The 15,595-nt window shown below is 50.4% G+C and overlaps 1 protein-coding gene across 1 annotated transcript; it reads right to left on the reverse strand.

The window, feature by feature from the left end:
* Positions 1–25: 25 nt before the first annotated feature.
* Positions 26–14,975, reverse strand: RDH14 (retinol dehydrogenase 14). Its single transcript, XM_075335062.1, has 2 exons — positions 14,589–14,975; positions 26–849 (listed from the first exon to the last, which is right to left on the reverse strand). Exons 1-2 carry the CDS (start codon positions 14,943–14,945, stop codon positions 232–234), a joined length of 975 nt encoding a protein of 324 aa, XP_075191177.1. The 5' UTR covers positions 14,946–14,975; the 3' UTR covers positions 26–231.
* Positions 14,976–15,595: the final 620 nt, after the last annotated feature.

Genomic DNA, 15,595 nt, shown 5'->3' on the forward strand with positions numbered 1-15,595 from the left:
ATAAGAAGAGAGTAGAAGAGGATCAGAATATTGCCATTTTTATATTTTAACCATTTGTGGGGACAAATTTATCCTTTAATTGCCCATTTCATTTAACAGATGTGAGTAAGAAACATCAAGCTGACGGCAGAGGAGGACACAAGGATTCACATTTACAAAGGATTGTGATTTAGGAGGAAGAGTCTTCACGTTTCCATCTACTTCTTCTCGACGTCCGATTAGTTCTGAACGTTATTTAATGAGTCCGACCATAACTTCACTAATATCCCAGAGTTTTCTGCCAACTAAATCATCCATAGCTTTTGGTATAAGGTCTTCCTCTTTACAGTCCCCAAAATATTTTCCAGACACGCCCTCTACTTCGGGAGAGGAGGCCAAGAAGACAGAGGTCTGAGCCCCTTCAGCCGGGGATTTGAAGAAAGCCCAGGACACAACATTGAAGAGCGGCTTCACCAGGGTGGGGATGTTAATGTGCCTCCCCAGGTTGGTTCGGACTATCCCGGGGTGGAGAGCATTGACGGTGACTCCGGTACCTTCCAGGCGCCTGGCCAGCTCTCTAGTGAATAAGATATTGGCCAGTTTGCTGCGGCTGTAGGCGAAGCTTCGGCTGTAGTCCTTTTCACTGTTCAAGTCGTCAAAATTGATCTCTCCGTATTTGTACAGTTTGGAGGAGACGACCACGATCCTGCTGGGGGCAGAACTTTTCAGGAGGCCGATCAGCAGGTGGGTGAGCAAGAAGTGGCCGAGGTGGTTCACCCCAAACTGCAGCTCAAAGCCCTCCTCAGTCTTAGTGTAGGGGCACTGGAAGACCCCAGCGTTGTTGATGAGGACGTCAAGTTTAGGTTCTTCCTAGAAAGCAAAAAAATAAATAAGTCACAGAGTAAGAATATTTTTTAAATAAATGGAAATGTTAATGGTGGTCATTCAGGGGTCTTCTTCCTCGGCACCATTAACTGTGCTCAGGAATAAGTGTACAGTACCGACCCACGAGTTAAATTCCCAAAAGGTGACAGCTGTATATGACAGCTGACATCCGTGGGCATCAGCCCCGACCAGGGCCGATTAAGTCTTCAAATAAAGCTGTCAGCAGAATTTATTTGAAGGATTTAAAAAACAAAAAAACAAACTAACCACACACTCCTTTGACAGGATCAGCCCCCCCACGATTGTAATTGTGTGTGCCAATCGTTGCCAAAAGTATCCCAAGGTCATCTGATGACCCTAGGATATGGTGGCCATTAGATCCTGCAATGAGCAGAGTCTAACAGACGCAAGAATAACATGTCTCCTGTACACATGTACTGCAATACAAGACCAGCGAGCAAGTGAAAGATATGCATGTTCCACAGTAGGACTAAAGTGTGAGGGGGGGTGGGGGGGGGGGGGGGGGGGGGGGGGGGAGTCTATCGCCATGGTAAAAAGTGGGTAACAAACTGGGGGTCCGCTTTTTGACATTACCTCTTGCAAAAAAAAAGGAAAAAATTTGGGCCTAAGGCGAAATTTTTGTGAAATTAACATTTTCAATATGACAATCTAATGTTCTATTTTGTTTAGCGTCTGTGGGTTCAAAATAATCACTATACCCCTGGATAGAATCCTTTAGGGGTCTGGTTTCCAAAATGGGGTCACTTGTGGGGGATTCTGCTGTTTAGGCACATTAGGGCTCTGCAAGTGTGACAAGGTGCTCACTATCTATTTAAGCTAAAATGTGATTTCCAAGATTCAAATATTGCTCCTTTCGTTCCGAGCCCGGCCGTGTGTCCAAACAGAGGATTCTGACCACATGTGGGGTATCAGCATGCTCAGAAGAAACTGGGGAACAAGTTGTGGGGGAGTCCATTTAAAAAGGTTGCCCACTACTTTCAACCCCTTCACATTCCCTATGTTTGCCCCCAATAAATTAACACTTGTAGTCCGCTGTGCTGCCAGCACTCGCTCTCCCGGGGCTCAGGATACATTATTATGTCACACAGACCCTGCCCCAGTCACTGCCGGCTTCACTCCCTCCACCTTCAGTTGCATCAAACATCAAGACTTAGTGAGCGGCTGCCGCTCTGATGTCGGATGCATCTAAAAGGTGCAAAGGCAAGGACTGACCCAGCAGGAACAGCACCGGAGGAGAGTACAGTGTTTCCCCTAAAATTAACCCTACCCTGAAAATAAGCCCTAGCAGGAATTTTCCGCTTTTTCGGCTTAAGGCTTAAATATAAGCCCGAGTCGTGGTTCAATAATGAAGTGTCCAAGCAGCTAAGAAGAATGAATAATAGAGGACACTTCATTATAGAAAGCAGACACCCCCCAAAAGAGAAGACAGAAGACCCCCAATCATACTCACAAACACCGAATGGGAGGACCTGCAGTGGAACACATCAAGGACCTGTGGTGGAATGAATGCCCACAACATCCGGTGATAGCAATTACTCCTGGCTAGCAGGGGACACAGTGCAGTGGAGCGCGAGGACATGCGCTGGAACGCATTGGTGCTTACCATTTTGCTGACCAAAAGTAACTGGTATCAGATGTGGCGACAGTGTGTGTGTGTGTGTGTGTGTGTTCTCCTGGGAAGGGGAAGGGGGGGGGGGGGTTCTACTAACCCCTAACCATTTTCCCTGAGAATAAGCACTAGCACATTTTACGGGGCCAAAAATTTTACATGTCTTATTGTCAGGAAGACATGCCATTAGGCCGGTTTCAGACGTCCGTGTTTAATCAGGTACAATCCACACGCATGGGTTGGTCATGCGTGTGACATTTGTCTTTGCATATGTGTGACATCAGTGTGACTACGTACCGGAGAAAACATGTGTCTTTGAAATAAAGAGATTTTCTATATCCGCCTGTATCGAGCACAGTTTTCTTCGGCTCTGCTGCCTCCTGCTTCCAATGCCCGCTACTAATTATGCTCATTGAATATTCACTGCAACTCGGACCTGGAAGTAGAAGCATCAGTGGGGACAGGTGAGTAACCAATAGTGTGTGCATTGGCATCCAGGAGATCATCAGAGTTCCCAATGAACTCTGATGACATTCCTGCTACAGCGTGTGTCATGATGGTGACTTCACAAGTTCATTGGGAATTCGGATGAGCTCCTGGAGACACTGTACACACACTGCTTGCTGGATACTCACCTGTCCCCAGTGATGCTCCTGCTTCCAGGTCCAAGGTGCAGTGACTATTCTAGGAGTATAATTAGCAGGGTCAGAATCAGGAGGCAGCAGAGCCGAAGACAGCAGCGCTGGATTCAGGTAAGTATAGAAAATCTTTTTATTTCAAAGACACGCGTTTTCTCTGGTACGTGGCACACATAACATCAGTGTGTGATCCGTGTGACACCCGTGATGCCAGAGAATAAAACAGACATGTCTCAGTGTGCGTGCGGGACCTAGGGGGGTGGGGGGGAGGGGTGTTCACATGGTCCATGTGGATTCACGGACGTGTGTGTAACTACAGAGAACAACATGGCTACGTGTGGCATCCGTGTTAAAAATACCTGAAACACGGACGTCTGAAACTGGCCTTAGGATGAGGGCACACGGGGATTACTGTGAGTCCTTGTATGATACTCTGCACATGCTCGCAGCACTGCGGGAGCCGAGTGTCATGCGACTATGGTCCGATAAGGCTTCAGCTGCGGAGGAGAGGAAGGGATTCATTTCCCTCTCTCATCCATTTTTTATTGCACTGCATTCGCCCCGCATTATTCACCGTGTGTGCTGACCCTCTGACCCTTAGGGTACCGTCTCACTAAATGACGTACCAGTAATTCCACCCACCCTACGATCTGGTCAGGATCGCTGGTACGTTGCTACAGGGTCGCTAGTGAGCCGTCAAACAGTCAGATCTCACCAGCGAGTCGTGTAACGATGCTGCGCTTGGTAACCAGGGTAAATATCAGGTAACTAAGCAAAGCGCTTTGCTTAGTTACCCGATATTTACCCTGGTTACCAGCGTATGCTGCTTACACAGAGTCAGTGCTCGTTGGTCTCCTGCCGTCAAACACGACAATGTGTGCTGCACAGCGGGAGACCAACGAGCAAAAAATGAACCAGAACAGTGTGTAACGATCAGCGATCTCACAGCAGGGGCCAGATCGCTGCTCAGTGTCACACACAGCGAGATCGCTAATGAGGTCACTGGTACGTCACAAAAACCTTGACTCAGCAGCGATCTCGCTATGCGAGAAGTACCCCTTAGGCCCTGTGCGCACTGGAAAATGTAATTTTCTCAAGAAAATTCCGCAAGTATTCAAAGAATACCGCACCCGCGGTAAAAAACCGCGGCAAACAGCACCCGAAAACCGCATGCGGTTTGCTGCGGTATTGTTCGCGGTATTGCCGCGGGCGGGTTGGTATGTGCTTTATTGCATTCAATGCAATAAAGCACATTAAAAAAAAAAAAAAAAAGTCATTTCGTTCGTGGATAGATAGAGGGGATAGATAGAGGGGATAGATAGAGGGGATAGATAGAGGGGATAGATAGAGGGGATAGATAGAGGGGATAGATAGAGGGGATAGATAGAGGGGATAGATAGAGGGGATAGATAGAGGGGATAGATAGAGGGGATAGATAGAGGGGATAGATAGAGGGGATAGATAGAGGGGATAGATAGAGGGGATAGATAGAGGGGATAGATATAGTCCCTGTGAGCACACTCTGCATTTCTCACGGTCGGCAATGAGTTCACATTACCGGCCGTGGGAAATGCCCTGGAGTTACCTCTGCTGTCTCGCTGCGAGGAGGCATTCAGCAGTGTCTGCGTCAGTCGTGGCTGGATGCGTCACCTCCTATCTATTTCCTGCCTCAGGGCAAGATGGGAAGGAGGTGACGTGGGGTCAGCAGCACCGCGCTAGCGCAGAACGAAGGACGCCGAGGGGGAAAGCGCGGTCCCGTGATTATGGGCGGTTGCTTGGTAATAAACATCACAGCACCGCCCATAATCTAAAGCCTGCGTGCACGTCACCAGCGGTGACACTGGGCACAGTGCTCATCCACGAGAGATGGGCACTGGGCATGCGCAGGGACCTCTGGAGCACTGGGCGGCGTCCACAAGTATGGAAAGGAGCGATGGGGGACGGCCTAAAGCGGCAGCAGGCAGAATAACGGCCACCAAGCAGCCCGCCCCCGTGTCCAATTTACAGAATCCGAAGCCAAAAGAAGGGAATTTTGTTACTTACCGTAAATTCCTTTTCTTCTAGCTCTTATTGGGAGACCCAGACGATTGGGGTATAGCTACTGCCCTCTGGAGGCCACACAAAGCACTACATTAAAAGTGCAAGGCCCCTCCCCCTCTGGCTATACCCCCCCTGTGGTATCACGGGTTCTCCAGTTTTAGTGCCAAAGCAAGAAGGAGGAAGCCAATAACTGGTTTAAACAAATTAACTCCGAATAACATCGGAGAACTGAAAAACCGTTCAACATGAACAACATGTGTACCCGCAAACAACAAAAAAACATCCCGAAGGACAACAGGGCGGGTGCTGGGTCTCCCAATAAGAGCTAGAAGAAAAGGAATTTACGGTAAGTAACAAAATTCCCTTCTTCTTCAGCGCTCTATTGGGAGACCCAGACGATTGGGACGTCCAAAAGCTGTCCCTGGGTGGGTAAAGAAATACCTCATGTTAGAGCTGCAAAACAGCCCTCCCCTACGGGGGTGTCACTGCCGCCTGCAGGACTCTTCTACCTAAGCTGGCATCCGCCGAAGCATAGGTATGCACCTGATAATGCTTGGTGAAAGTGTGCAGACTGGACCAGGTAGCTGCCTGGCACACCTGTTGAGCCGAAGCCTGGTGACGTAATGCCCAGGACGCACCCACGGCTCTGGTTGAGTGGGCTTTTAGCCCTGAAGGAACCGGAAGCCCCGCAGAACGGTAGGCCTCTAGAATTGGTTCTTTGATCCATCGAGCCAGGGTGGCTTTAGAAGCCTGCAACCCCTTGCGCGGACCAGCGACAAGGACAAAAAGCGCATCGGCACGGCGCATGGGCGCCGTGCGGGAAATGTAGATTCTGAGTGCTCTCACCAGATCTAGCAAACGTAAGTCCTTTTCATACCGGTGAACCGGATGAGGACAAAACGAAGGCAAGGATATATCCTGATTAAGATGAAAAGAGGATACGACCTTAGGGAGAAACTCCGGAATAGGGCGCAGCACTACCTTGTCCTGGTGGAACACCAGGAAGGGAGCCTTGGATGACAGAGCTGCCAGCTCAGACACTCGCCGAAGCGATGTGATCGCAACAAGAAACGCCACTTTCTGTGACAGCCGAGAAAAGGAAACTTCCTTCAGAGGCTCGAAGGGCGGCTTCTGGAGAGCAACTAGTACCCTGTTCAGATCCCATGGATCTAACGGCCGCTTGTACGGGGGCACAATATGACAGACCCCCTGCAGGAACGTGCGCACCTTAGAAAGACGTGCTAGACGCTTCTGAAAAAACACGGATAGTGCCGAAACTTGCCCTTTAAGGGAGCTGAGCGACAAGCCCTTTTCTAACCCCGATTGCAGGAAGGAAAGAAACTTGGGCAATGCAAATGGCCAGGGAGACACTCCCTGAGCAGAGCACCAGGCTAAGAAAATCTTCCACGTTCTGTGGTAGATCTTAGCCGAATTCGACTTTCTAGCTTGTCTCATTGTGGCAACGACTCCTTGAGATAATCCTGCAGATGCTAGGATCCAGGACTCAATGGCCACACAGTCAGGTTCAGGGCCGCAGAATTCTGATGGAAAAACGGCCCTTGGGACAGTAAGTCTGGACGGTCTGGCAGTGACCACGGTCGACCGATCGTGAGATGCCACAGATCCGGATACCACGACCTCCTCGGCCAATCTGGAGCGACGAGTATGATGCGGCTGCACTCGGATCTGATCTTGCGTAGCACTCTGGGCAAGAGCGCCAGAGGCGGAAACACGTATGGGAGCTGAAACTGCGACCAATCTTGAACCAAGGCGTCTGCCGCCAGAGCTCTTTGATCGCGCGACCTCGCCATGAATGCCGGGACCTTGTTGTTGTGCCGGGATGCCATTAGGTCGACGTCCGGCACTCCCCAGCGGCGACAGATTTCCTGAAACACGTCCGGGTGAAGGGACCATTCCCCTGCGTCCATGCCCTGGCGACTGAGGAAGTCTGCTTCCCAGTTTTCTACGCCTGGGATGTGAACCGCGGATATGGTGGATGCTCTGTCCTCCACCCACATTAGAATGCGCCGGACTTCTTGGAAGGCTTGCCGACTGCGCGTCCCTCCTTGGTGGTTGATGTATGCCACCGCTGTGGAGTTGTCCGATTGGATTCGGATCTGCTTTCCTTCCAACCACTGTTGGAAGGCCAGTAGAGCAAGATACACTGCTCTGATCTCCAGAACATTGATCTGAAGGGTGGACTCCTGCGGAGTCCACGTCCCCTGAGCCCTGTGGTGGAGAAATACTGCTCCCCACCCTGACAGACTCGCATCTGTCGTGACTACTGCCCAGGATGGGGGCAGGAAGGATCTTCCCTGAGACAATGAGGTGGGAAGGAGCCACCATTGTAGGGAGTCCTTGGCCGTCTGGGAAAGCGAGACTTTCCTGTCCAGGGACGTTGACTTCCCGTCCCATTGGCGGAGAATGTCCCATTGAAGTGGGCGCAGATGAAACTGCGCAAAGGGAACTGCTTCCATGGCCGCCACCATCTTCCCTAGGAAATGCATGAGGCGCCGCAAGGGATGCAACTGGCCCTGCAGAAGAGATTGCACCCCTGTCTGTAGTGACCGCTGCTTGTTCAGCGGAAGCTTCACTATCGCTGCTAGAGTATGAAACTCCATGCCAAGATACGTTAGTGATTGAGTCGGTGATAGGATCGACTTTGGAAAGTTGATGATCCATCCGAAAGACTGTAGGGTCTCCAGCGTAGCATTCAGGCTGTGCTGACATGCCTCTTGAGAGGGAGCTTTGACCAATAAATCGTCTAGGTAAGGGATCACCGAGTGTCCCTGAGAGTGCAAGACTGCTACCACCGCCGCCATGACCTTGGTGAAGACCCGTGGGGCTGTTGCCAGACCAAATGGCAGAGCTACGAACTGAAAATGGTCGTCTCCTATCACAAAACGTAGAAAACGTTGATGTTCTGTAGCAATTGGCACGTGGAGATAAGCATCTTTGATGTCTATTGAGGCAAGGAAGTCTCCTCTGGACATTGAGGCAATGACAGAACGCAGGGTTTCCATCCGGAACTTCCTGGCGTGCACATGTTTGTTGAGCCGTTTTAGGTCCAGAACAGGACGGAACGAGCCGTCCTTTTTTGGAACCACAAAGAGATTGGAGTAAAACCCTTGCCCTTGTTCCTGAGGAGGGACTGGGATCACCACTCCTTCCGCTCTTAAGGAGCCCACCGCCTGCAGCAGAGCATCTGCTCGGTCTAGATGTGGGGAGGTTCTGAAGAACCGAGCTGGAGGACGAGAATTGAACTCGATTCTGTACCCGCGAGACAAAATGTCCGTCACCCACCGGTCTTTGACCTGTGACATCCAAATGCCGGAAAAGCGGGAGAGCCTGCCCCCGACCGGCGATGCGGAGGGAGGGGGCTGGAAGTCATGAGGTAGCCGCTTTGGAAGCGGTACCTCCATTTGCTTTCTTGGGGCGCGTGTGAGCCCGCCACGAATCTGAGTTTCTTTGCGTCCTCTGAGTCCCTTTGGACGAGGTAAATGGTGTCTTGCCCGAACCTCGAAAGGACTGAAACCTCTGCTGCCACTTTTTCTGCTGAGGTTTGGTTGTTCTGGGTTGTGGTAAAGAGGAGTCTTTACCCTTAGACTGCTTAATGATATCAGCCAATGGCTCGCCAAACAGTCTATCTCTAGATAAAGGCAAACTGGTTAAACATTTTTTGGAACCAGCATCTGCTTTCCAGTCCTTTAACCACAAGGCTCTGCGCAAAACTACCGAATTGGCGGACGCCATTGAGGTGCGACTGGTAGATTCTAGGACCGCATTGATAGCGTAAGACGCAAACGCCGACATCTGCGTGGTAAGGTGCGCCACTTGCGGCACTGCTGGATGTATGATAGCATCCACTTTTGCTAAGCCAGCTGAAATAGCCTGGAGTGCCCATACGGCTGCGAATGCCGGAGCAAACGACGCGCCGATAGCTTCATAGACAGATTTTAACCAAAGGTCCATCTGTCTGTCATTGGCATCTTTAAGTGAAGCGCCATCCTCCACTGCAACTATGGACCTAGCTGCGAGTTTGGAAATCGGGGGGTCTACCTTTGGACACTGTGTCCAGCGCTTGACCACCTCAGGAGGGAAAGGGAAACGCGTATCTTTAGATCGTTTAGAGAAACGCCTTTCTGGGTGAGCGTCGTGCTTCTGGATTGATTCTCTGAAGTCAGCGTGATCCAACAAAGCACTCAATTTACGCTTGGGATAAAGGAAACGAAACTTCTCCTGCTCCGCAGCCGCCTCTTCTGCTGAAGGGGCTGGGGGAGAAATATCCAACAGCCTATTGATGGCTGAGATAAGGTCGTTTACCATGGCATCCCCATCAGGGGTATCCAGGTTGAGAGGGGTTCCAGGAATGGATTCCTGATCACTCTCATCAGACACATCACAGGGAGACTGATTGCGCTGAGACCCTGAGCAGTGTGATGACGTCGAGGGTCTTTCCCAGCGAGCTCGCTTAGGGTGGCTGGGGCTATCATCTGAGTCATAATCCTCGGCCTGTGAAGCCGGGGACCCCCCTGTGGGCTGGATTAATTCCAAGTGAGGGGGACCTGAGGACAGAGGCCTCGCCGTGCCCAAAGACTGAGCCCCATGCATAGATTGCAAGGTTTCAAGGATTTTTGCCATAGAGACAGACATATTATCAGCAAAAACTGCAAAGTCTGTCCCTGTCACCGGGGCAGGACTTACAGGCGTCTCAGCCTGGGTCACTCTCCCTCCTGACTCCGGCTGGCGAAGCAGCACCGGGTCGGAGCATTGCACACAATGGGGGTCATCGGAGCCTGCTGGTAGATTAGCCCCACATGCAGCACACGCAGTATACACAGCCCTAGCCTTGGCAGCCTTGCGTTTTGAGGATGGCATGTTGTTGCTTCCACAGAGTGGTCTGGGAGATGCAGCCAGAAGCGACCTCACAGTGCAAGAAATACAATATCTCTATATCCTACACAGTACACCGATACACCGTGAGGCACTAGAGGGACCAGCACAGAAAAATCGCTTACCGCCCGCTTAAAAAGCGGGTGTGTGGTCGCCAGATAGCCCCTAGTCCAGGTCTCCCAGAGCCTTGCGTCCTTCCTCCAGCCAGACTGCATGTAATGGCTGCCGGCGTCCTGAGAGAGAAGGGGGGCGGGCCCTGGGCGTTCCTGGCTAAGAGCGGGAAGCCTGCTTCCCTCTGTGCCTAGTGTGAGGGCTGGAGCATGTAAATCAGGCTCCAGCCCTCGTCGCTGCTAGCGAACAGCGTCTCTCCCCTACCCTGAATGACAGGGTGGGGGCGGGAACGAATCGGAGCTGCCGGCGTCCTAGGCCCAAAAAGCCGGGGACTCAATTTATAACCGCCGCCGCCGTAAAAGCGCGGACGGCGGATCCCCGGCGCACCACAAGTCACAGCAGCGCCGCCCGGTCCAGAGGGGGTCGGCGCTGCGTTCCCATACACAAACAATCCCCCAGTAATCTGTAGGGACACTAACTCCAACGTTGCGGTCCCCGGCGCACTACAACACCCAGCCAGCCCGGAGTGTGTCTGTGCCTGCCGGGGACACAGAGTACCTGTATGATGCAGGGCCTGTCCCTGATCGTACTCCTGCTCCGAATCCATCAGGTTCTAATGGGTCTGTGGATGGAGCCCGGCGTCAGAGCTGAGAGGCCGGCAGGATCCCACTTCCACAGAGCCCTACCAGGGGATGTGGAAGGAAAACAGCATGTCAGGCTCCAGCCCTGTACCAGCAATAGGTACCTCAACCTTACAACACCATCCAGGGGTGAGAAGGGAGCATGCTGGGGACACTATATGTGTCCTCTTTTCTTCCATCCGAAATAGTCAGCAGCTGCTGCTGACTAAAATCTGTGGAGCTATGCATGGAATGTCTGACCTCCTTCGCACACAAAGCTAAAACTGGAGAACCCGTGATACCACGGGGGGGGGTATAGCCAGAGGGGGAGGGGCCTTGCACTTTTAATGTAGTGCTTTGTGTGGCCTCCAGAGGGCAGTAGCTATACCCCAATCGTCTGGGTCTCCCAATAGAGCGCTGAAGAAAGGTACCACTTTATAAACTCTTTTTTTTGGTCAGAAAGGGGGCACAATCATAACAGGGACCTTTCTAGAATGCAGCCCAGGAGCTGCAGAGGGGGAATCTTTTAGGTTTTAGGGGAAATTTCTGCTGACAGGTTCCCTTTAAGGCTATGTGCGCACGTTGCGTACAGTTCACTGCAGAAATTTCTGCAGCGATCTGAAGAGCACACGTGCGCTTTAAATCGCTGCAGAAATGTCCGTAGTGAAGCCGATTCCATGCGCTCTGCCTGCAGCTCCTCCCATAGACAGAGCAGGAGCTGCCGGCAAAGCGCACGGAAGAAGTGACATGTCACTTCTTAGAACGCAGCGCTTCGGCAATAGCCGAAGCGCTGCGCTCTAAAACGCCACGTGCGCACGGCCCCTGCACAATCTCCATAGACTGTGTAGGGGACGCAGGACGCATGCAGTTACGCTGCGCTACAAAGCCTAATTATCTTTGATTGGGCAATAACATGCTTTAGTTACATTCTACTTTAGCCTGTACTGTATCTACATATTAGTAGAATTATACACAATGTACATATACAGTATATACACACACATCCATATCCTGCACACGCTATACACACACATCCATATCCTGCACACGCTATACACACACATCCATATCCTGCACACGCTATACACACACATCCATATCCTGCACACGCTATACACACACATCCATATCCTGCACACGCTATACACACACATCCATATCCTGCACACGCTATACACACACATCCATATCCTGCACACGCTATACACACACATCCATATCCTGCACACGCTATACACACACATCCATATCCTGCACACGCTATACACACACATCCATATCCTGCACACGCTATACACACACATCCATATCCTGCACACGCTATACACACACATCCATATCCTGCACACGCTATACACACACATCCATATCCTGCACACGCTATACACACACATCCATATCCTGCACACGCTATACACACACATCCATATCCTGCACACGCTATACACACACATCCATATCCTGCACACGCTATACACACACATCCATATCCTGCACACGCTATACACACACATCCATATCCTGCACACGCTATACACACACATCCATATCCTGCACACGCTATACACACACATCCATATCCTGCACACGCTATACACACACATCCATATCCTGCACACGCTATACACACACATCCATATCCTGCACACGCTATACACACACATCCATATCCTGCACACGCTATACACACACATCCATATCCTGCACACGCTATACACACACATCCATATCCTGCACACGCTATACACACACATCCATATCCTGCACACGCTATACACACACATCCATATCCTGCACACGCTATACACACACATCCATATCCTGCACACGCTATACACACACATCCATATCCTGCACACGCTATACACACACATCCATATCCTGCACACGCTATACACACACATCCATATCCTGCACACGCTATACACACACATCCATATCCTGCACACGCTATACACACACATCCATATCCTGCACACGCTATACACACACATCCATATCCTGCACACGCTATACACACACATCCATATCCTGCACACGCTATACACACACATCCATATCCTGCACACGCTATACACACACATCCATATCCTGCACACGCTATACACACACATCCATATCCTGCACACGCTATACACACACATCCATATCTTGCACACGCTATACACACACATCCATATCTTGCACACGCTATACACACATCCATATCTTGCACACGCTATACACACATCCATATCTTGCACACGCTATACACACATCCATATCTTGCACACGCTATACACACATCCATATCTTGCACACGCTATACACACATCCATATCTTGCACACGCTATACACACATCCATATCTTGCACACGCTATACACACATCCATATCTTGCACACGCTATACACACATCCATATCTTGCACACGCTATACACACATCCATATCTTGCACACGCTATACACACATCCATATCTTGCACACGCTATACACACATCCATATCTTGCACACGCTATACACACATCCATATCTTGCACACGCTATACACACATCCATATCTTGCACACGCTATACACACATCCATATCTTGCACACGCTATACACACATCCATATCTTGCACACGCTATACACACATCCATATCTTGCACACGCTATACACACATCCATATCTTGCACACGCTATACACACATCCATATCTTGCACACGCTATACACACATCCATATCTTGCACACGCTATACACACATCCATATCTTGCACACGCTATACACACATCCATATCTTGCACACGCTATACACACATCCATATCTTGCACACGCTATACACACATCCATATCTTGCACACGCTATACACACATCCATATCTTGCACACGCTATACACACATCCATATCTTGCACACGCTATACACACATCCATATCTTGCACACGCTATACACACATCCATATCTTGCACACGCTATACACACATCCATATCTTGCACACGCTATACACACATCCATATCTTGCACACGCTATACACACATCCATATCTTGCACACGCTATACACACATCCATATCTTGCACACGCTATACACACATCCATATCTTGCACACGCTATACACACATCCATATCTTGCACACGCTATACACACATCCATATCTTGCACACGCTATACACACATCCATATCTTGCACACGCTATACACACATCCATATCTTGCACACGCTATACACACATCCATATCTTGCACACGCTATACACACATCCATATCTTGCACACGCTATACACACATCCATATCTTGCACACGCTATACACACATCCATATCTTGCACACGCTATACACACATCCATATCTTGCACACGCTATACACACATCCATATCTTGCACACGCTATACACACATCCATATCTTGCACACGCTATACACACATCCATATCTTGCACACGCTATACACACATCCATATCTTGCACACGCTATACACACATCCATATCTTGCACACGCTATACACACATCCATATCTTGCACACGCTATACACACATCCATATCTTGCACACGCTATACACACATCCATATCTTGCACACGCTATACACACATCCATATCTTGCACACGCTATACACACATCCATATCTTGCACACGCTATACACACATCCATATCTTGCACACGCTATACACACATCCATATCTTGCACACGCTATACACACATATCCATATCTTGCACACTATACATTACACACATATCCATATCTTGCGCACTATACATTACACACATATCCATATCTTGCACTCTATATACTACACACTCATCTCACCCTGACGATCTCCTGGCAGAACCTCCGCACCGCCGCCATGGAGCTGAGGTCCAGCCGCTTCACCACCACCTCCCCGCTGCCCCCGGTCTCCTCCCGCAGCTCCCGCGCCGCCTCCTCCGCCTTCTCCGGGTCTCTGCACGCCAGTATGACCCGGGCCTGCATCCGGAGCAGCTCCGCGGCCGTGGCCCGGCCTATCCCGCAGTTGGCCCCGGTGATGAGCACAGTCTTTCCCTGCATGAGGGCGGAGGCCGCGCTCCGGGCGCTGTTGCTGCTCATGAGCCGCCGAGCTACGAAGAGGAGTCCGCCGCCCAGCGCTACGGCAGCCGCCACCATCAACGCCGAGGAGCCGCCCGCCATGCTGGATGTGGCGGAAGCAGAATGTCAGCTGTGCGGAGCAGAGGACACCGTACATGTACGGAGGAGGGGCGAGCCAATCACAGCGCAGCTCTCATTACCACTGCCCTTACAGAATGAAAGCATACATCTGATTGGCCGTTATGAGGCTCAGCACTCGGTATCTGCCCGGTGCTCTCTTCCTGCAGATCTTTGCAGGTGTTTGTTTCCGTTTTTTCTTCTGGGCTTCCAAGAGACTTAATAACTTAGTTATTTTTCTGTAGCTAAATCCTACGAAGGCTTGTTTTTTTGTTTATTTCTTTTGCTGGACCATATAATGTACTGAAAAATGGGGGAAAACAGAATGTGATTCCACTGTTGTTTAAGAATAAATATATATAAGACTCCGGTTTGTCCACATCTTTCACTCCGGGTCTTGTATTCTGTGAGTGGGTATTGCTCGTCACTGCTGTGTGACCTGGGGTGACCTCATGAGGTCATCTCAGTTCACTGCAGAGCTTCTCACACAGCAGTGTGTGCAGTGATTGCTCTCCCTGCCAATGAGGAACCATCTATTCTTCATTGGCTGGGACTGTGAGTCTTGGAACATCGTTGGACCTCCTTGTGGATTATGTCTGACTGTAGATTGGGGTTTTAAACAGGGAAATATATGT

Source organism: Anomaloglossus baeobatrachus, chromosome 2 (assembly GCF_048569485.1).
Source record: "Anomaloglossus baeobatrachus isolate aAnoBae1 chromosome 2, aAnoBae1.hap1, whole genome shotgun sequence".
NCBI classification, from domain to species: Eukaryota; Metazoa; Chordata; class Amphibia; order Anura; family Aromobatidae; genus Anomaloglossus; species Anomaloglossus baeobatrachus.